Here is a 24,676-nt window from a genome sequence, read left to right as displayed (position 1 = left end):
AGGTGCGAAAGGCGTGTCGGAGTGGAGGTTGATGGGGTGGGAGAGACTAGAAGGGGATGAGAGGGGTGTGTGTGAGAGGGGTGGGGGTGGTGTGGATGGGTGAAGGGGGTGCACTGCCCCTCCTTTTATCAGAGGTAAGGTGAGGTGAAATGGGGTTTAACGTCACATCCAAGATTATTGCACTTATATAGCGACGTGCATGTACGTGTGTGTGTTTGTGTGGCTGCTTGTACTAGTCCGGACTGATGCCGATTTATAGTGCTAGCCCACTGAGATACCATGCCGCAGTTTAACATGAATACCCCACTCAGACACAGTATACTGACTCCGAGCCGACCAGTCCTTGTTTTAGCCCCTAAATACCGAGCGCCAGACAGGGTAACAACAAGTACCATCTTCTAACGTCTTTTGGTATGACGCGGCCGGGGATTGAACCCCGGACCTTCCAACTCTCCGGGCGGATGCTTTACCACTAGACCACGGAGGCGGTCCCTTTTATCAGAGGGGCGGTGGGGTAGCCTAGTGGTTAAAGCATTCGCTCGTCACGCCGAAGACCCGGGTTTGATTCCCGACATTGGTACAATGTGTGAAGCCCATTTCTGGTGTCCCCTGCCGTGATATTGCTGGAATATTGATAAAAGCAGCGTAAAACCCTACTCACTCACTCACTTCTTTTATCAGAAACCTCCCGTCAGCCTACTATTGTACATGTTGTATTCTGGGTATAACACACACCTCCTTTTTCAAATCCTGATTCAGCATCAGCTGAGAATCTACAAATTGTCTGATTGATTACACACGATGCTTCAATTCTATAGCCAAACTCAGGATTTCAACCAAAGCCAATCCAGTCATTACAACAGACAGGCATATTTGAATTATTCTCGTATTTGTCGAGTATGACGGGGAAGTGTATCAATCAAGGATCTTTTAGCGTGATCCAGCCCAGAGCCACTGACTTGATCCTATTATCACCGGTAATGTTCTCGAGACCTGTCGGCAGCGTCAGCGTGAACATGTCTCCGTCAGAATTAGCTGTAATCACCGACGCTGATGCCATAATGTGGCTGTCAAACCTCCCAACCATCAAACACTTCAGAATAGGATGTTTACCGATAATTAATTTACAGGCTTTTAGCACAAAACTAAACCACTGTAAATTTAATTACTGTCACCCTAATAATGCTGTGACGACGTGACAGGCGGCCATGGAAAAGAGATTTTTAAATGTTTAGATGATGCTGGCAAACTTGCATCACAGCTAGTCCAGCGCATTATAAGTACAAATATTGCTCTCTGCAACACAATAGGTTCAATCCCTGGCTTTAACAAAAGTAATGGAAAAATGTTTGCCAAAGCAAACGTTATTCTATTCCATGAGAATTGCACTTTTATTAACGTTATTGTTCAATTGAAGGTTGGACATACTGAGAGTTGCCTGTGCACTAAGCTGCGCCGGGTTTGACTATAATCACATTGTATCTTAAAAATTCATGGGAACATTCTGGTTTAAAATACTGGTCCCTGTGATGTTTTTCTCCCTGTTGAGATTTCATCATCATCATCATCATCATCATCATCATCATTTCCATTGTGATCATCATCATCATCATAATTTCCATTGTTATCATCATCATCATCATTTCCATTGTGATCATCATCATCATCATCATTTCCATTGTTATCATCATCATCATCATCATCATTTCCATTGTTATCATCATCATCATCATTTCCATTGTTATATACTTGCTTATAGACATAACATGTAATTACCGGGGGATATAGGATTTATACCATCTGAGGACTTATTATTAAAATACTAACATTTTCAAATTCCAACATCCCATGTGATATCATTCTGTAACCACTGTGTAATTATTGCAACATGTTCCATGACCAGTCAGTGGAGACTGCCTCGTATCATGCAGCAGACAAGCATTACTACATCCGCTCATGACTAATACATAACACCAAAATACTATGTATGATAATAGTATGTAAAACTATGAATATGAGTAGGCCAACCATAAGTCACTTTGATATAGGTGTTTTTTTTCTTGCTATTAACATTTTCATAAGCGTTTTACAGTGATGATTACCAGGGGAATTAATCATATCATACTACGCCGTGATCAACACATATAGCTGTTAGAATCCTAACATTGATCGCCCCTTGAAGATCCGGGGTAAAATAGGTCTTCAGCAACCCATGCTTGCTGTAACCGGCGATTATGCTTGTCATAAAAGGCGACTAACGGGATCGGGTGGTCAGGCTCGCTGACTTGGTTGATACATGTCATCGATCCCAATTGCGTGGATTGATGCTCATGATGTCAATCACTGGATTGTGTGGTCCAGACTCGATTATTTACAGACTGCCGTCATATAGCTGGAATATTGCTGTGTGCGGCTTTAAACAACAAACCAAAACCAACCTAACATTGATAAATTCCAAACACCATAAAACAGCTTAGTGACTGCAGCGTACTATTCATTCAGCACATATTCAAATGGCGCCTCAAGCAGCTGGTGAAGAGAGCAAATTTATAGGGGACTTGAACCTTATTAAGTGTTGTGGTTGGAGGTATGTGTGTGACGTAAACTGTGTACCGACTTCAGTAAATCAGCCGATATTGAGACTGAACAAAGTACATAAACACTGAAAGAAGGGTGACACAGTCACAGGTCGCAGTGCTCAAGGTGAAGGCTATGTAAAGTTTGAAATACTTTGGGCATTCATTCATGTCTGGTTCCAGGTCACACTGCATGTGGACATAGTTCACAAAGTACACCATGGTATTATGTCTGCTGGTGAAGTGCTGTGAAACATATTGTTCTGCTGTGAACTGGAGTGTACAGAGCTGGTTCATAATGAGTACTGTCACGGTCACGGTACATTAACACTGACAAAGACCGCCACAACGGTAAGGCACACACACAGACTGGGTAGTGACCCTGGGAGGTGTGATTAACTCGGTGATGTAACGTTTTCTCTCACCTGTCAGATTGCCCTCGCAGCGACTCACACCAGTGCCTCGTAAAGTCTTCAACAGGTAGAGGTTACCCCTCAATCAGCATGAATTCTGTGTCAGCCGGAGTAACTATCCTAGCACATGGCCGGTGAAGACTTTGTGTTGTTGTGGACTATCACAAGTGTGGAGCTAGATGTCCTTAGTGTACACTGTTGTATATTGATCATCACAGACCAGCCGATATCCTTCACCTCCCCAATAGCTGGGATCCTAGGCCAGGTGGGCTATAGTCTGTTTCATACTTAGAAACAAATAAACATGTTGGAAACTTATCTGAACACACTGTCCGCTTGTTTGGGATCGCCTTGGCTGAATACAAGTCTACACTGGCTGGGAGACTCTGGGTCTATTTATAGATACCGGCACACTTTGTAATTGGCTGCACACACACCCTGGCATCTGCTGTCAAGTGTTCTGCAAACCTTCACAGAAGAAGGCTGTATTTGATGAGGGAAGCATGAAATGATATCACTTTCTCACACAGTGTCACATGACCAGCACAAAATGATATCACTCTCACACACTGTCACATGACTGCATAATGAAATAATAAGGGGTAGTGGGGTAGCCTTGTGGTTAAAAGTGGTTCCAGTAATATCGCTGGACTAGTTCTATTGTTAAAAGCGGCGTAAATTTAACCATAGGACTAGTTCTATTGTTAAAAGCGGCATAAATTTAACCATATACACACACACACTCACTCACTATAAAATGATATCACTTCTCAAATGTCACATACGGTAACTGTATTAAAAAATGATAAGGTTAAAAGTGGTTCCAGTGACTAGTACTTTTGTTAAAAGGCGCGTAGAACCATACACACACTCACTCACTCACTCACTCACTCACTCACTATAAAATGATATCATTTTCTCAAAGTGTCACTGATATCACTTTCTCAAAGTGTCACATGACTGTATCATAAAATGATATCTTTTCCTCAGTGTCACATGACTGCATTATAAAATGATATCACTTTCTCACAGTGTCACATAACTGCATTATAAAATGATATCACTCTCTTACAGTTTCACATTCCTGCATTATGAAATGGTATGGTTAAAAGTGGTTCCAGTGATATCACTGGCCTAGTTCTATTGCTAAAAGCGGCGTAAAACCAAAAACACACACACACTCACTCATTCACATTAAAATGATTTCGATCACTTAAAGTTTCACATAACTGCATTATAAAATGATATCACTTTCTCAGTGTCACATGACTAGCATAAAATGATATCACTTTGTCACGGTGTCACATGACTAGCATAACATGATATCACTTTGTCACGGTGTCACATGACAAGCATAAAATGATATCACTTTGTCACAGTGTCACATGACTAGCATAAAATGATATCACTTTGTCACAGTGTCACATGTCTAGCATAAAATGATATCACTTTGTCACAGTGTCACATGACTAGCATAAAATGATATCACTTTGTCATGGTGTCACATGACTAGCATAAAATGATATCACTTTGTCATGGTGTCACATGACTAGCATAAAATGATATCAATTTGTCACAGTGTCACATGACTAGCATAAAATGATATCACTTTCTCAGTGTCACATGACTAGCATAAAATGATATCACTTTCTCACAGTGTTACATGACTATCTTAAAATGATATCACTCTCTTACAGTGTCACATGACTAGCATAAAATGATATCACTTTCTCAGAGAGTCACATGCCTAGCATAAAAAGATATCACTTTTTCATTGTTTCATATGAAGTTGGGTAAATGCTTTTTATTAGTGTCCTTGTAATCTCTTTTTAATAAGTGAACTGATTAATAGACCTTATGCTTTTAATTGGTGAGTCACCAGGATATTATTCTAGTTTATTATGAAAAATATATATCTTTATCTATTCTACCAAAATCTGTGCTGTTCCCAGATAGTATTTTCTGGTTCCAAAACAACCCCTAAGGATAAATAAATTAATATATTGATATATAATTTCACCATTACCATGCAGAAAATAATTTATCATTAATATCTTCTTAATTTTTATAATATCAATAAATGATTTATTGAAATTAATCTTCTCAGATTATCCAAAAAATATTGTTAATTTTAATTTAAACCTCAGAATACTGTCAAGAAAATTGAAATGAAACTATTTTTAAACAAATTCGCTTATTCAAAAACAATTCCATGATGAAAGCAATTCTGATGCCTGTGCAACGTCAGAAATTTAATCTCAAGTGGAAAAAATGGCAATGTTGTAAGAGAAGATGGAGAATCGTGAGTTTGCTCTTTATCCAGGGAAGGAAAGGCTCCCAGTTGGCAGCAGATCTGTAAAGCTGCTTGTAATACGATTACACATGCAATCTCACATCACCAGACTACTGGCGAATAACATGGCAGCATACAACAGGCAGTGCCTGGTGGACTACAGGTCCTTGTGAATAGCGGGATTGTGGGAAGTAAAGTGGGTCTGTTGGTGAAAAGCGGGTCTGTTGGGAATATGGAGAGTCTGTTGGGTGTGTATTGGGTCTGTTGGGTGTGAAGTGGGTTTGTTGGGTGTGTAGTTGGTCTGTTGGGTGTATAGTGGGTCTGTTGGGTGTGTAGTGGGTCTGTTGGGTGTGTAGTGGGTCTGTTGTGTGTGTAATGGGTCTGTTGGGTGTGTAGTGGGTCTGTTGGGTGTGAAGTGGGTCTGTTGGGTGTAGTGGGTCTGTTGAGTGTGTAGTGGGTCTGTTGGGTGTGTAGTGGGTTTGTTGGGTGTGTAGTTGGTCTGTTGGGTGTATAGTGGGTCTGTTGGGTGTGTAGTGGGTCTGTTGGGTGTGTAGTGGGTCTGTTGTGTGTGTAATGGGTCTGTTGGGTGTGTAGTGGGTCTGTTGGGTGTGTAGTGGGTTTGTTGGGTGTGTAGTTGGTCTGTTGGGTGTATAGTGGGTCTGTTGGGTGTGTATTGGGTGTGTTGTGTGTGTAATGGGTCTGTTGGGTGTGTAGTGGGTCTGTTGGGTGTGTAGTGGGTCTGTTGGGTGTGTAGTGGGTCTGTTGGGTGTAGTGGGTCTGTTGGGTGTGTAGTGAGTCTGTTGGGTGTGTAGTGGGTCTGTTGGGTGTATAGTGGGTCTGTTGGGTGTGTAGTGGGTCTGTTGGGTGTATAGTGGGTCTGTTGGGTGTGAAGTGGGTCTGTTGGGTGTATAGTGGGTCTGTTGGGTGTGTAGTGGGTCTGTTGGGTGTGTAGTGGGTCTGTTGGGTGTGTAGTGGGTCTGTTGGGTGTAGTGGGTCTGTTGGGTGTGTAGTGAGTCTGTTGGGTGTGTAGTGGGTCTGTTGGGTGTGAAGTGGGTCTGTTGGGTGTGTAGTGGGTCTGTTGGGTGTGTAGTGGGTCTGTTGGGTGTGAAGCGGGTCTGTTGGGTGTATAGTGGGTCTGTTGGGTGTGAAGTGGGTCTGTTGGGTGTATAGTGGGTTTGTTGGGTGTGTAGTTGGTCTGTTGGATGTATAGTGGGTCTGTTGGGTGTGAAGTGGGTCTGTTGGGTGTATAGTGGGTCTGTTGAGGAAAAGTGGGTCTGTTGGGTGTTTAGTGGGTCTGTTGGGTGTGTAGTGGGTCTGTTAGGTGTATAGTGGGTCTGTTGGTGAAAAGTGGGTCTGTTGGGTGTTTAGTGGGTCTGTTGGGTGTGTAGTGGGTCTGTTGGGTGTATAGTGGGTCTGTTGGGTGTGAAGTGGGTCTGTTAGGTGTATAGTGGGTCTGTTGGGTGTGAAGTGGGTCTGTTGGGTGTATAGTGGGTTTGTTGGATGTATAGTTGGTCTGTTGGGTCCAAGTGGGTCTGTTGGTTGTGAAGTGATTCTGTTGGGTGTGTAGTGGGTCTGTTTAGTGTATAGTTGGTCTGTTGGTTGAGAAGTGGGTCTGTTGGGTGTTGAGTGGGTGTGTAATGGGTCCGTTTGGTGTGTAATGGGTCTGTTGGGTGTGTAGTGGGTCTGCTGAGCTTGGTCTTTTCGATCACAGATTTGAGTCTGTTTGCTACCAATTTAACTGTTTAGATTCAAACAAGAAACTAAGGCAGAGATGCCAATACTGTTACAACACACTGTTCACTCTCTATGTGGAGAGATTTATACATGGCCCATTAAACAATCCAATTTAACTGCAATTAGATTTTACTTTAGATCATGCATCGAAAAGTATACCGAATCAAGGTAATGGCTCAGAAGGAAGTTGCAGGGATAAACTCCTAGATTGGGTGCATGCTGTCTGCACACAAGCAAGAGATGAACATTATCACATGACAGATCACATGATGGATCACATGACAGGTCCAAGGGACGACCTACATGATGATGAATATAGTCATGAGGGTCATGGTACTGCAACAGTTTTATCTGACATTTTACAGTTTGATGCCTATCAGATGAAAGCATGTATGAGACCACTTTGTACAACAATGATACAATCTGCATTATTGTGCATTCCCTTTGATGTTGAACCTGCAGTCCAGACAAACCCCCAAACTCTTCTTGTTAGAATAGATTGATACATCCCGTAGAGGGTGGAATAAAGCGGGGATACATCCCATAGAGTGTGGAATAAAGTGGGTATACATCCCGTAGAGGGTGGAATAAAGTGGGGATACATCCCATAGAGGGTGGAATAAAGTGGGCATATATCCCATAGAGGGAGAAATAAAATACCTATATATCCCATAGAGATAGAAATAAAATACCTATATATCCCATAGAGGGATGAATAAAGTGGGGGCATATCCCATAGAGGGAGAAATAAAATACCTTTATATCCCATAGAGGGTGGAATAAAGTGGGTATATATCCCATAGAGGGTGGAATAAAGCAGCTACCCCGGGTATATACCCCATATAGGGAGGAATAAAGTGGGCATATATCCCATAGAGGGAGAAATAAAATACCTTAATATCCCATAGTGTGTGGAATAAAGTGGGGATATATCCCATAGAGGGAGAAATACAATACCTATATATCCCATAGAGTGTGGAATAAAGTGGGGATATATCCCATAGAGGGAGTAATAAAATACCTATATATCCCATAGAGTGTGGAATAAAGTGGGGATATATCCCATAGAGGGAGTAATAAAATACCTATATATCCCATAGAGTGTGGAATAAGTGGGGATATATCCCATAGAGGGAGAAATACAATACCTATATATCCCATAGAGTGTGGAATAAAGTAGGGATATATCCCATAGAGGGAGTAATAAAATACCTATATGTCCCATAGAGTGTGGAAAAAAGTGGGGATATATCCCATAGAGGGAGTAATAAAATACCTATATATCCCATAGAGTGTGGAATAAAGTGGGGATATATCCCATAGAGGGAGTAATAAAATACCTATATCCCATAGAGTGTGGAATAAAGTGGGGATATATCCCATAGAGGGAGAAATACAATACCTATATGTCCCATAGAGTGTGGAATAAAGTGGGGATATATCCCATAGAGGGAATAATAAAATACCTATATATCCCATAGAGTGTGGAATAAAGTAGGGATATATCCCATAGAGGGAGTAATAAAATACCTATATGTCCCATAGAGTGTGGAAAAAAGTGGGGATATATCCCATAGAGGGAGTAATAAAATACCTATATGTCCCATAGAGGATGGAATAAAGCGGGTATATATCCCATAGAGGGAGGAATGAAGTGGGGGTATATCCCACAGAGGGGGGGATAGAGAAACTATTGTGCAGTCAATTAGCTCAAGGTTGTTGCTGGGTTAATCTTCCTATTTACAGTTTTACATATCTTGAGCTTATATGGTCTGAGTTATTATTGATGTTTATCAAAGTTTATCAACAATCGCCTCAGGTTCAAACAAACATTGACTGCTACTGAATATTCAAGTGATGTCAAGAGAATTCTGACAATTCTGGTGTCAGTCAGGGCAGCTTCTACAGTTCCAACCATGCTAGAGTGACAGGTGCTTGTTCTATATTCATACCATCATCAGGACCTCCATGACCCAGACAGAGCCCCAGCACGCAGATAGTTCCACATAGACAATGAAGACCACGACATCAGCTGTGGCAGTGGCCGTCACATGCTGGTACTGGCTGAATCAGCAGACTCCATTAATGAACAGCATCCATTATCCTGACATTGTCTGCTTTTTGACAACAGCCAGATGGAGCTTATCGCTTTTAAAGAATTCATTCCTTGTCATTTGCACACAGAAGATATTAAGAAATATAACCACTCATCCCCAGCTCACATTATCTTGGAAGTCAGCTGATCTTTTGTGCTAAATGAGAAGTTTGGTTTGTTATTTGTGTTGCTGTGGTGAAATACAAGGAGTTCTCTGTGACAGTGGTGTTGAACTGGGCTGCATTCGACTCCGTAACATACGACACAGTCGGTGGATACGGTGAGAGGAAGCTCATGTAACGGATGCCAGATTGCACAGAGATCACTCATATTGTCCATCACTGACTCATCACTGAAACCAGAGGTCTTTCCACTGATACAGTTACCGGAAGTCATGAGATCAATGAACAAGGAAAGTAGAGCTTTTCTTCCAATCTGACAAAGATAGATCATATGTCCAACCAGATCTCCAGGAAGACCGAGAATTATGTGAAGACCGGGAGATATGTGAAGACCAACAAAAAGGACCAATGAACATGTGAAGATCCAGCACCATATGAAGATCAGTGAAATTGTGAAGATCAATGCAATATGTATAGACCAATACAATATCTGAAGATCAATGCAATATGTATAGACCAATACAATATCTGAAGATCAATGCAATATGTATAGACCAATACAATATCTGAAGATCAATGCAATATGTATAGACCAATACAATATCTGAAGATAAATGCAATATGTATAGACCAATACAATATCTGAAGATAAATGCAATATGTATAGACCAATACAATATCTGAAGATCAATGCAAAAAGTATTGACCAATACAATATCTGAAGATAAATGCAATATGTATAGACCAATACAATATCTGAAGATCAATGCAAAAAGTATAGACCAATACAATATCTGAAGATCAATGCAATATGTATAGACCAATACAATATCTGAAGATCAATGCAATATGTATAGACCAATACAATATCTGAAGATAAATGCAATATGTATAGACCAATACAATATCTGAAGATCAATGCAAAAAGTATAGACCAATACAATATCTGAAGATAAATGCAATATGTATAACAAATACAATATCTGAAGATCAATGCAAAAAGTATAGACCAATACAATATCTGAAGATAAATGCAATATGTATAGACCAATACAATATCTGAAGATCAATGCAAAAAGTATAGACTAATACAATATCTGAAGATAAATGCAATATGCATAGACCAATACAATATCTGAAGATAAATGCAATATGTATAGACCAATACAATATCTGAAGATCAATGCAATATGTACCCAGGTAGCATGCCATCATCGGCCCTGCATCGGCCCAACGTCGGCTACACCATCGGCCCAACGTCGGCAAACTGCATCGGGCCGATGAAGTTTTGCTCATCGGATCGACATCGGCCCAATGCCGGCAAACGTCATCGGCCCTGCATCGGCACTGCACCGGCCCAGCATCGGCCCAGCGTCGGCAAACATCGTCGGGCCGATGAAGTTTTGCTCATCGGATCGACATCGGCCCAACGCCGGCAAACATCATCGGCCCTGCATCGGCAATGCACCGGCCCAGCATTGGCCCAGCTTCGGCAAACAATGTCGGGCCGATGAAGTTTTGCTCATCGGATCGACATCGGCCCAACGTCGTAAATAGTTATCTGGCCAGCCTCCGGCAACTGTTATGGAATCAGCATCGGATGGACATCGGCCCAACGTCGACAATAATTATCAGCGCAGCATCTGCCATTGTCTTAAATAGGCTGATGTCATCAGAAGTCATAACTGACAACATCTCATCTTAATATTTCATGTAAATGATGCCACAATAGAACTTTTCCAAGTGTAGTGTTAGGGTACATAAAACTAAACATTTCTAAAAGCTGCAGCTAGCCATGATGTTAAAGTTACAAAGATAAAAGGTAAAACTAAAAAATACTGAATTTTTAAAAAGATTATAATTTGTTATCATAGTTAATACTTTGAAAACCAAATGTAAGTAATATAAATACTTCTAGCTGTACAATACAATCGAAATGCTTACACTAGTTACAGTACTATTTTTATGTACCCTAATACATGTGTAGTTAATACTTATAAAAAACACAAACAGCAAAATAGAATAATAAACTTTATTATTAATTAATTATTATTTACAAGAAAACAGTGTTACTACCTGCATCAAGGCGGATGTGAAACATATATTCTCAAAACCTGTTTTAAAACAGTCTAAACATATACCCCTCATATTGGCCTGCAAAATTTCATTTATGTGGCTTCAAATTCGTTTGCAAGACAAACTCCCCCCCCCCCCCCCCCCCCCCCAAGGCCATAACTCCATACAAAATAAGTTCTTATAACCATCTTCTGGAGTTTGTACCTTAGGTAAGCACAGACAGTTTCATTTATTAACTTCAGTAGTGTCCAAGAGAACCTGGCAGAATATGTACCAAGTGAAAAAACAAGGGTCATAACCCTGTGAAAAATATGTTGTCAACACCAACATTTTGGATTTCTTTGTTCCGTTGCAATTCAGCACTTTTGTTTGCAGATTCTCTATCTACATCTCTGTTTTTCAGTACACGTTTTTCTTATGCCATTTCTAAGCCTTGCTCCTGGAACTCGAAGCCATTCTTTTACACAGGTCACCATGTACTTGTCAGTGGCTTGTAAGAGCCCAGCTGCAGGCTTCCTCCTCAGCTTCTGTTTACAAATGATAGCAAAAAATGACAGTGTGCATATTATAAGTCATTGCATGCAATCTCACAATTACAAGAAATGGACTTCACAAGTGTGTTAACATAATGGAATAATAGAATAAGTAATACCCTGTTCACATGCACCACCTTACATATGTGTGTATATTTTATTTTAAGTCTTGACACCTGTTAATAAATACAGGGTTCACTCAAGGAATTTTCTGCCATTGGCCCTTTATGTGACAATTTCATATATTCCCTAGGTACACCCGCACTTGCCCATACAGCACAATGTTAAAATGCCCCATTGTATTTGAAAATGTGGGCCTTTTTCCAAATTTAGGGGCTAAAAGCAGAAGGCCCCACCCTAGAATTATCGGAATCCAAGTAAGTAAATTGATGAGTTAATAATATGTGTAAATATTTTCTTTTCTGTTTCTTATGTCAATTAAAAAAGATTTTATAACTGACATATCACCCTATTAATTTAGCCCAATAAAAATCCCCAATAACCACATAACACCCTTCCTCCAATCTTGCTGGAGAACAGTTTTAGGTGTGCAATCTCTCTTGTATGTCCATCAAAAGTAAGTCAGCATGAAATTTCATTTGGAAGATTACCATAGTAAGTGTCAGGGGCCCTTAATAGGGCAAACATGATATTAAATATATGCTTATAAATATTTCAAGCAGAAACATGTATCCGTTGGTTTGGTTTGTTGTTTAACGCCTCACTCAGCAATATTCCAGCTATATGACGGCGGTCTGTAAATGATCGAGTCTGGACAAGACAATCAAGTGATTAACATCATGAGCATCAATCCATGCAATTGGGATCGATGACATGCATCAACCAAGTCAGAGAGCCTCACCTCCCGATCCCATTAGTCACCTCATATGACAAGCATAGTTGCCTTTTACGGCAAACATGGGTTGCTGAAGATATCTTCTACCCCGGATCTTCTATATGAATCAAAATTGGAGTAAATTTCCCATACTTGATACATCTAAAGAAATTTAATTCACTCACCAGTTCCCCCTCAGTTGCTAGATTTTGGAAAAGCTGCTAAGAGTTCATTCAGCTCATCCATGTTTGCCAATAGGCAATGGCTAAACATCTGATTTTCTTAAATAGAAATATAAGAATATTATATGTCAAGTGTGTGTAGCAGTAGTGAGCACTTAGCTATTATGGTGATGATGTCAAGAGGGGAATATTGCTCAAAACATAAAAGTAACATTTAAATAAAGCTTTGGCCATACACAGATATCAGGTCCTTTCCTTAAGTCATACATCTTGTCTCATATATTTGCACTTGTACATACAGTCCTTATCTGGAGCCATGTAGCAGAAATAATTTCCCAGGGAAAGTAGTTTCACGTTAATAGCCATAGCCACATCCATTGAAAAGCAGTGAGAAAATCCCCATATTGACATAATATTGAACAGATCCTGTGAAGTCTGGTTACCACAAAACAGATTTCATTTATTATATGATGCCAAAATATATGTAGATTACATCATGGTAAACCAAAACTGCAAATAAACGTTTATCATTAAAAGATCAGATACAAAGGTATGTACATATTACAAACACTTGTATGCAAAAAATAGCAGGAAAGTATTGGGGACAAGTAATTTTAATTTTTAATTTAATTTAATTTAATTTTTTTAGTCAGAATAAATCAAATTTGAAACAAGGCTGTGGGTGTTTTTCTACAATGGATAATGTCCTGAAAAATCTGTACTGAAGTATCTTCATCAAAGTTTTACCATAAATTTGAATTTTGATTAAATAAATGACATTCTAAATTGTCTTGGATTATATATTTAGCATCATACCTTTGAAATAGTACATTTAAAAAAAATTAATTCAGTATTTCATAAAAAATGTACATCATAAATTACTTAACTAGATAAGACTACCATCCCCCCCCCCCCCCCTCAAAAAAAAAAACACACAAAAAAACACACACACACACACACCCTAAAAATCCATTCTGATATAGCCATATCTCAAAACCTCAATCGATCGATACAGATACCATACATCGGTATAAGATTTCTGATCGATTATAGGCATATGTCTATGTAAGGTATCCAGCAGATCTTGATAAAGTTGCCCATACCTGTAATGCGCAGTGATCCGTTTACTAAAAGAGCTGTCCTTTCATTTCGCCCATTATCCAGAAAAAGTTCAAAATTTCGCAAGTAACTATGACATTAAAAAACATAATTTTTTTTTTTATTTCAACCTTTTGGTGATCGAAAACCAAACTCGGCAGTGAAGCTCCGTTCATCGATCAGTAGGAAACATTAGCTGGATCGCATGACATGCACACGCAATGCTGAAAGTTTCCGAAAGCCTCGTTATGAATTTCATGTTCACTGCTTTTTGCGCTGACAGCAATCACAAAATTGACTTGTAAATTCGAGTTTGTAATTAATTTCCTAACCTCATCCATCCCCACACTTAACAAATACGCCTGTGACAATGACAAATAAAGCAATGTTCATTCAAAAATACTAATATAAGTAAAAGTTTGGCTATTCATTTGCTTGCCGCTGTAATACTCTCACCCCGAGATTGCGACTCGTTGGTTGAACATCGCTGAATCTACATGGAAATAAAACACATTTTCTCATGTTTTGTATTTGCCCTTGTCCCCGCGTTTTGCTAGAAATATGTATATGGTGTTTAAAAAATATAAATAGAGAATCTAGTGAGGATGCAGTGTCACGACATATTCCACGGCTTTTGACACTGACGTAGAATTGACAGGAGTGTGTTTCTCGAACCTCCAAAACACATAGGCCTAGATTTCTCTACTCACGTTGACACTTATGAATGTACACTGTTTCTCGTTTCAATTGTAAGGTTTGAAAATGAAATGAACACCTCGTAAATACAGTAATGAAGTAAACACTTACCGCAAAATAGGTTTTCCCTCAGCCCTCCACGCATCATCCTTTCGTCGTCTGCTTGAAAAGACGCGCGTGAGTAACAGCGCCCTTTATAACAAGAGTAGCTTCCCTTGGAAACATGTTGTGAAAACGTTGGACCAACGTAACATAACCGCTCGCGATATTCCAAACTTTTGCCAATATCATGTAATTTGCTGAATGAATTGTAAGATGTGACGAATCCCGTCTGTATCTTCTCTGTCTGTTGTATATGTGCAGCCAAAATGGTCAGTGAATGTGCTTGATCTATTTAATTTAAAAATTAAAAATAAAGTTAATATTTTGAGTTCGAATAGAATATTATTGTATTATTCGTAAATATACTTGATCTATTATTTGTCACATTGTAATCGACAAATGTGTTTTTTCTTTTATGTTATCATAACAAGATCAAATCATATATCAGGTTCAATGTCAGTGCCAATCACCAGCATTGGCCTGACAGCGGACCGCTGCAGTTTGCCGATGCCGATATTGCCGGCGGTTGCCGATGCAAAGCCAACGTCGGCCCGACGTAGGTGTGCTAGCTGGGTATAGACCAATACAATATCTGAAGATAAATGCAATATGTATAGACCAATACAATATCTCAAGATCAATGCAAAAAGTATAGACCAATACAATATCTGAAGATAAATGCAATATGTATAACAAATACAATATCTGAAGATCAATGCAATATGTATAGACCAATACAATATCTGAAGATCAATGCAATATGTATAGACCAATACAATATCTGAAGATCAATGCAAAAAGTATAGACCAATACAATATCTGAAGATAAATGCAATATGTATAACAAATACAATATCTGAAGATCAATGCAATATGTATAGACCAATACAATATCTGAAGATCAATGCAATATGTATAGACCAATACAATATCTGAAGATAAATGCACTATGTATAGACCAATACAATATCTGAAGATCAATGCAAAAAGTATAGACCAATACAATATCTGAAGATAAATGCAATATGTATAACAAATACAATATCTGAAGATCAATGCAATATGTATAGACCAATACAATATCTGAAGATAAATGCAATATGTATAGACCAATACAATACCTGAAGATAAATGCAATATGTATAGACCAATACAATATCTGAAGATCAATGCAAAAAGTATAGACCAATACAATATCTGAAGATCAATGCAAAAAGTATAGACCAATACAATATCTGAAGATCAATGCAATATGTATAGACCAATACAAGATATGAAGATCATTGCAATATGTATAGACCAATACAATATCTGAAGATCAATGCAAAAAGTATAGACCAATACAATATCTGAAGATCAATGCAATATGTATAGACCAATACAATATCTGAAGATAAATGCAAAAAGTATAGACCAATACAATATCTGAAGATCAATGCAAAAAGTATAGACCAATACAAGATATGAAGATCAATGCAAAATGTGAAGACCCAAGCAATATTTTAAGATCAATGCAATATTTGAAGACCAGGAAATATGTGAATACCAATTCAATATTCAGGGACCAAGAGATGTGTGAAGACCAAGAGATGTGTGAAGACCAAGAGATGTATCTTCTAATTGTCCACCCTGGTCCTCTACAGGTAGCATCCTTCCATACCTGACTTTCTCCTCACTTCATGTGCTGCTGTTGAGGAGGAGGGATATGTTCTTTTCTTCAGGTTATTTCTTCAACAGCAGCCACCCCCATCATTTAATAAAAGCATAATCATCATCTGCCTGTGTCTGTGTTCACCAACGGCCTGAGCCGGACAAAATACACCACCCCGGCTACACATACATCGAGGATTATGTGTAACGTCACCTTTGACATTGATTTTGTGAATAATACAACAAGATCTCGAGTCATCAGAAAGATGACATATCCCCCCGGCAGCTGTCTGTAAAGTAACCACAATTCTGTATGTAATGAGTCAAGAGTTGAATGTTCTTTAAGAAGCATACATTGTTTACCCACAAAAGATCCACCATGGTCGCATCCATATGAAATGGAAAGTAAAACAAGTGTGTTTCTGTGGGTTTGTTTTTACGCAAACAAATGACAAATTACAAGAAACAATAACTAAACAAGCGTTTAGTCAATGAAGTCATCTATATCCCCCGTCCATTTTAAAACGCTATGGTCCCAAACCAGGTAACTGACCCAACATTTCTCTTAGCCCATGTCAAAATAGCTGCAATGGAAATTCTAAAATAAACATTTCTAAAACTCCTTAATATCAAATGGCACCAGTTCAGTATGTGCTTTATATATAGACATGCAATGTTTGGCAAAGAAATATTTAACAGTTTATTTGTTATACTCCATAAGTGAACCCACCCTATATTAAAACTTAAATCCAACTTGTTGCCATGGAAACGTAAAAAACAAGGGCAAAAGTGAACGTGGCTCACCAATACCCCCGACCCGCCTAGTGTGTCAGTAGTTTCAAATTAAATAATGGATAGGGTTAGGGTTTGAAAACTTCATAACAAAATGGAAAATTAACAAAACCAATTGTTTTCTTTTGACTGCACCCCTCCATATGACACAGATTAAACGTTCCAAGTTTGAGATGAACCCACTGAATAGGTTAAGAGAAATCGCGCGGACAAAGTTTTCGGACTGGCGGACGGAGAGATGGAAGGAAGGACGGATGGACGGAACCTTGGTATAACTATATACCCCCAACCTAAAATTCCTAAATAGCAAAAGGCACCAGTTCAGTATGTGCCTGGTAGACATGTAAAGTTTTGTAAGAAAGTATTTAATGGTTTTTGAGTTACATTTCGGAAACGAACACCACCCTTATAGAGCCTAAGTCCAACTTGTTACCATGGAAACGTAAAAAATATAAACTCCGGAAATGAACACCACCCTTATAATGAACACCACCCTTATAGAACCTAAGTCCAACTTGTAATTTCTAAAATTCCTAAATAGCAAAAGGCACCAGTTCAGTATGTAGTTTAAACCTATGAAAAGTAACATGGAGAAATATTCAACAGTTTTTTAGTTCTGCTCCGGAGACAAACATCACTCACATAGTGAGCCTATGTCCAGCATGCTTTCATGAAAATTGGAACATAAAAAAATTGGAAAAATTCCAAAATAGCAAAAGGCACAACTTCACCACTTAAGTCATATAAATGCAAAGTTTGATGAAGAAATATTTAACGGTATTCGAGTTCTGCTCCGGAAACGATTCAGACAGACGGACAGACAGACAGAAAGACATGCCCATAGCTATATCCCCCGCATTATATGCCGGGGGGATAATAAAAACTTACAACCTGTATCTTAACATTTTATTACCATCACCCTGGTGGGTACACTACTACCTAAACGGTGACTTACTGGTGCAGCAGCTGGCCAAGGGATCATCCCCATTATGTTTGTTCAAGCTGGGGGTCATACAATCGCTGTCAGGACCAGCATATGATTGGGACACATAGAAAGCAATTTGGGAAAACAGAAATACACAAATTTTTACTTAACACTTCAAATTTACATAATTCAAAGTCCAACTAAAACTGAAACAGCATTGTGATAATCGTTAACTGGTTTCTGGTTGGCGAGAAGTATCTACTCCATCGCGAAGGCATGGTCCAGGTTTTGAAGCTTCTTTGTCTTGGTTGGCAAACCACCTGGATTGTGATCTCAGTTTTATCCTGCTCAACCTGCAGCATCTCACTGAATTTGTATGCCACCCCTCATTGAGATGATTTGTTGGGGTTGACCCCCTGCTTAGTGTTATTGTTATTGTGCTTCGAGGGGCGGTCGGGTAGCCTAGTGGTTAAAGCGTTCGCTCGTCACGCCTAAGACCCGGGTTCGATTCCCGACATGGGTACAATGTGTGAAGCCCATTTCTGGTGTCCCCCACCGTGATATTGCTGGAATATTGCTAAAAGTGGCGTATATGGGTACAAACTAACCTGAGCATGGTGATCGGTAAGACAACCGGGGATTAAGGAAGCATCTCACATATGACACAGCTAACTAGTGAATATCTCACAAAATTTAACAACACAAGTAACTGGTGAACTATATTTGCATACCCTGTACTGAATAAAAAACTTTAAAATATATATCAATGGGTGAGTGGAGATATTAATTAATTAATACAGTATGGGCTATAAAAGTAATTACAGACAAGAAACAGTACTCCATTGTGGCATGTGGGCACATATGTTGATTTTTAGTTTATTCCCAATTTTTAGAGTGGTCGGCACTTAGATTTTGATGGATACAAGTTCATGATTATGACCAGATGTCAATCTTCCATTTATTGGAAATGTTCCCAAAGAGGATGCCCAACCATCATTAACACAATAGATGACAGAGTGTTAACTGAATCATATCATCATTCTTGGTTATATATTTAACACAGACTGAGATAACCATCATATCACACACTGGGTGTTAACTGAATCATATCATCATACTTGGTTATATATTTAACACAGACTGAGATGTAACCATCAGATCACACACTGGGTGTTAACTGAATATCATCATACTTGCTGCATGTTTAACACAGATACACTGACATAACCATCAGATCACACACTGGGTGTTAACTGAATCATATCATCATTCTTGGTTATATATTTAACACAGACTGAGATAACCATCATATCACACACTGGGTGTTAACTGAATCATATCATCATTCTTGGTTATATATTTAACACAGACTGAGATAACCATCAGATCACACACTGGGTGTTAACTGAATCATATCATCATTCTTGGTTATATATTTAACACAGACTGAGATAACCATCAGATCACACACTCGATGTTAACTGAATCATATCATCATTCTTGGTTATATATTTAACACAGACTGAGATAACCATCATATCACACACTGGGTGTTAACTGAATCATATCATCATTCTTGGTTATATATTTAACACAGATTGACTGAGATAACCATCAGATCACACACTGGGTGTTAACTGAATCATATCATCATACCTGGTTCATATATTTAACACAGATCTACTGAGATAACCATCATATCACACACTGGGTGTTAACTGAATCATATCATCATTCTTGGTTATATATTTAACACAGATTGACTGAGATAACCATCAGATCACACACTCGATGTTAACTGAATCATATCATCATTCTTGGTTATATATTTAACACAGACTGAGATAACCATCATATCACACACTGGGTGTTAACTGAATCATATCATCATTCTTGGTTATATATTTAACACAGATTGACTGAGATAACCATCAGATCACACACTGGGTGTTAACTGAATCATATCATCATACCTGGTTCATATATTTAACACAGATCTACTGAGATAACCATCATATCACACACTGGGTGTTAACTGAATCATATCATCATTCTTGGTTATATATTTAACACAGATTGACTGAGATAACCATCAGATCACACACTGGGTGTTAACTGAATCATATCATCATACTTGGTTATATATTTAACACAGATGTACTGAGATAACCATCATATCACACACCGAGTGTTAACTGAATCATATCATCATACTTGGTTATATATTTAACACAGACTGAGATAACCATCATATCACACACTGGGTGTTAACTGAATCATATCATCATACTTGGTTATATATTTAACACAGATCTACTGAGATAACCATCATATCACACACTGGGTGTTAACTGAATCATATCATCATTCTTGGTTATATATTTAACACAGATTGACTGAGATAACCATCAGATCACACACTGGGTGTTAACTGAATCATATCATCATACCTGGTTATATATTTAACACAGATCTACTGAGATAACCATCATATCACACACTGGGTGTTAACTGAATCATATCATCATTCTTGGTTATATATTTAACACAGATTGACTGAGATAACCATCAGATCACACACTGGGTGTTAACTGAATCATATCATCATACTTGGTTATATATTTAACACAGATGTACTGAGATAACCATCATATCACACACCGAGTGTTAACTGAATCATATCATCATACATGGTTATATATTTAACACCGGTACCCTGAGATAACCATCATATCACACACTGGGTGTTAACTGAATCATATCATCATACCTGGTTATATATTTAACACAGATCTACTGAGATAACCATCATATCACACACTGGGTGTTAACTGAATCATATCATCATTCTTGGTTATATATTTAACACAGATTGACTGAGATAACCATCAGATCACACACTGGGTGTTAACTGAATCATATCATCATACTTGGTTATATATTTAACACAGATGTACTGAGATAACCATCATATCACACACCGAGTGTTAACTGAATCATATCATCATACATGGTTATATATTTAACACAGATGTACTGAGATAACCATCATATCACACACTGGGTGTTAACTGAATCATATCATCATACTTGGTTATATATTTAACACAGACTGAGATAAATATCAGATCACACACTGGGTGTTAACTGAATCATGTCATCATACTTGGTTATATATTTAACACAGATGTACTGAGATAACCATCAGATCACACCGAGTGTTAACTGAATCATATCATCATATTTGGTTATATATTTAACACAGACTTGGTTATATATTTAACACAGATACACTGAGATAACCATCAGATCACACACTGGGTGTTAACTGAATCATGTCATCATACTTGGTTATATATTTAACACAGACTGAGATAACCATCAGATCACACACTGGGTGTTAACTGAATCATATCATCATTCTTGGTTATATATTTAACACAGACTGAGATAACCATCATATCACATACTGGGTGTTAACTGAATCACATCATCATTCTTGGTTATATATTTAACACAGATGTACTGAGATAACCATCAGATCACACACCGAGTGTTAACTGAATCATATCATCACATATGGTTATATATTTAACACAGACTGAGATAACCATCAGATCACACACCGAGTGTTAACTGAATCATATCATCACATATGGTTATATATTTAACACAGACTGAGATAACCATCATATCACACACCGAGTGTTAACTGAATCATATCATCATACTTGGTTATATATTTAACACAGACTGAGTTAACCATCATATCACACACTGGGTGTTAACTGAATCATGTCATCATACTTGGTTATATATTTAACACAGACTGAGATAACCATCATATCACACACTGGGTGTTAACTGAATCATGTCATTATACTTGGTTATATATTTAACACAGACTGCGATAACCATCATATCACACACTGGGTGTTAACTGAATCATATCATCATACTTGGTAATATATTTAACACAGATACACTGAGATAACCATCAGATCACACACTGGTTGTTAACTGAATCATATCATCATTCTTGGTTATATATTTAACACAGACTGAGATGTAACCATCAGATCACACACTGGGTGTTAACTGAATCATATCATCAAACTTGGTTATATATTTAGCACAGATACACTGAGATAACCATCATATCACACACCGAGTGTTAACTGAATCATATCATCATTCTTGGTAATATATTTAACACAGATACACTGAGATAACCATCATATCATACACTGGGTGTTAACTGAATCATATCATCAAACTTGGTTATATATTTAACACAGACTGAGATAACCATCATATCACACACCGAGTGTTAACTGAATCATATCATCATACATGGTTATATATTTAACACCAATACCCTGAGATAACCATCAGATCACACACTGGGTGTTAACTGAATCATATCATCATACTTGGTTATATATTTAACACAGACTGAGATAACCATCATATCACACACCGAGTGTTAACTGAATCATATCATCATACATGGTTATATATTTAACACCAATACCCTGAGATAACCATCAGATCACACACTGGGTGTTAACTGAATCATATCATCATACTTGGTTATATATTTAACACAGACTGAGATAACCATCAGATCACACACTGGGTGTTAACTGAATCATATCATCATACTTGGTTATATATTTAACACAGACTGAGATAACCATCAGATCACACACTGGGTGTTAACTGAATCATATCATCATACTTGGTTATATATTTAACACCGGTACACTGAGAAACCATCAGATCACACACTGGGTGTTAACTGAATCATGTCATCATACTTGGTTATATATTTAACACAGATTGACTGAGATAACCATCAGATCACACACTGGGTGTTAACTGAATATCATCATACTTGCTACATGTTTAACACATGAATGCACAAAGACCCAGCCCAAGTTGGCCCAGAGCAGGATCCATATCAACATGAAGATGCAGGGTTGAGTGTTGACTCACCTGTCAGGCCCATTACCAGGATTCCCAGGAAATACAGAGAATGGGACATTATGACTTACAAGATGACTAGGCACTTCAGCTGTCATCTCAAAATATGGTCTTGATCCCAAAACCAACTAAGCCTTCAAAATGTGAACACCTGTTGAATAAATAAATCTAGAAGTTTACTCACAGTTCTGCAAAGAGCATGATTTTATGCCGTTCTTCCTCTAGAGACGTCCTCACAGCTTACCAAGAGTGCATCACTTCACCAATATTTACACAGCACTACTGCCGAGAATCCAGACAAAATGTCAATCACCAGACTCCGATATTCAAGTGTCTCCTCTCTGTCAATGTTACAGAATCCTATTTAATAAAGCACATGAGTAATATAAAACTCACTGATCGACCCAGGAAATGCGCTATGTGTTAATAAGGCTGTATGACGACGCGGCCAGCGCACTGCCGTGCGGCTCTGCTTCAGTAACTCTGCCACAATCTCTCATTATGGTTATCAAATCCATGGACGCCTGGAATTACAGGTTGGATATAGGCCACAATGCAATTAGGTGTTTTTTCATCACGACATTACATGCAAATGACTCGTGTTATGGTGCTGAAATACCACATCTACCAAACAGCTGCAAGGCAGGAGACACTTCAGATACAGCACCTAATCTAACAGGACAAATTTCATCAAATTCATGTATTTTGGTAAACAAGACCTGACATTGTGTTACACGGAATGGAAGCAACAGCTGGTGGCCGTAAAGAGGATATAGTGTAGGTAGCAGCCATGTGGAACTTTGATATACACCAGGCAGGATATATCGTCTAGAGAATACAGCCTTATATGGATGGCAGCTCACTGTCAGCAACAGAGGGACTGAGAGTGACAGACAGATATTTGGATACAGAGAGGCGGCAGGGAATTACTCGCTCATTGGCACTCTTAGAACAGTAATACATACTCTGAGTATTACATCCAAGCGAAGGAGGTAGTGGATTTAATGTCGTCAAGATATAATTAATATGGGATAGATTCACTTACGAAACTCCATCAATCTGGGAGAGGCACAGTGCTGGAGGATAATGCCAGTTTACTGCATACTGGGACACAGTCTATCAACACAACGGATTGACCAATGTTCTGACGTGATGCATATCCACTGTTTCGACACAGTGTGTTCACTGAATGTATAAACACAATGAATATTGACATTATAAATAGACACAATGCGTGAATTGTCTCAAAATATTAACAATGTATCATAACTACAGATCACCCCTGATGTATGGATACAAAGTATTGACACAATGTGTTGACCAAATACATCAATATGATCTGTCAACAGAGTGTCTCAACACAATGGATCAAATAAAGGATCACCACAATGTAAAAAACAATGTAGTAACATAATCTGTCAACACGATGTAGTGACACAATCTGTCAACACGATGTAGTAACATAATCTATCAACACGATGTAGTAACATAATCTATCAACACAATGTAGAGACACAATCTATCAACACGATGTAGTGATACAATTTATCAACACGATGTAGAGACAC

General features: G+C 38.4%; 1 protein-coding gene across 2 annotated transcripts in view; it reads right to left on the bottom strand.

The window, feature by feature from the left end:
* Window positions 1–23,952, bottom strand: part of LOC124119036 (putative N-acetylated-alpha-linked acidic dipeptidase) — a 193,303-nt gene extending 169,351 nt beyond the window's left edge. The window contains exon 1 of one of the 2 annotated variants that reach the window (XM_048394522.1): window positions 23,293–23,952. In XM_048394522.1, the coding sequence (XP_048250479.1) occupies window positions 23,293–23,309 (17 nt within the window). In that variant the 5' untranslated portion in view covers window positions 23,310–23,952. Of the gene's footprint in view, window positions 1–3,001; window positions 3,425–23,292 lie in introns of those variants that run through there. The other variant, XM_048394523.1, reaches the window with a different exon arrangement.
* Between the last annotated feature and the right edge of the window lie 724 nt (window positions 23,953–24,676).

This window comes from Haliotis rufescens, unplaced genomic scaffold (assembly GCF_023055435.1).
Source record: "Haliotis rufescens isolate VD_foot unplaced genomic scaffold, xgHalRufe1.0.p SCAF_13, whole genome shotgun sequence".
Classification (NCBI taxonomy): Eukaryota; Metazoa; Mollusca; class Gastropoda; order Lepetellida; family Haliotidae; genus Haliotis; species Haliotis rufescens.
Note: the sequence above shows the minus strand (reverse complement) of the source record. Positions and strands in the feature narration are given on the sequence as shown.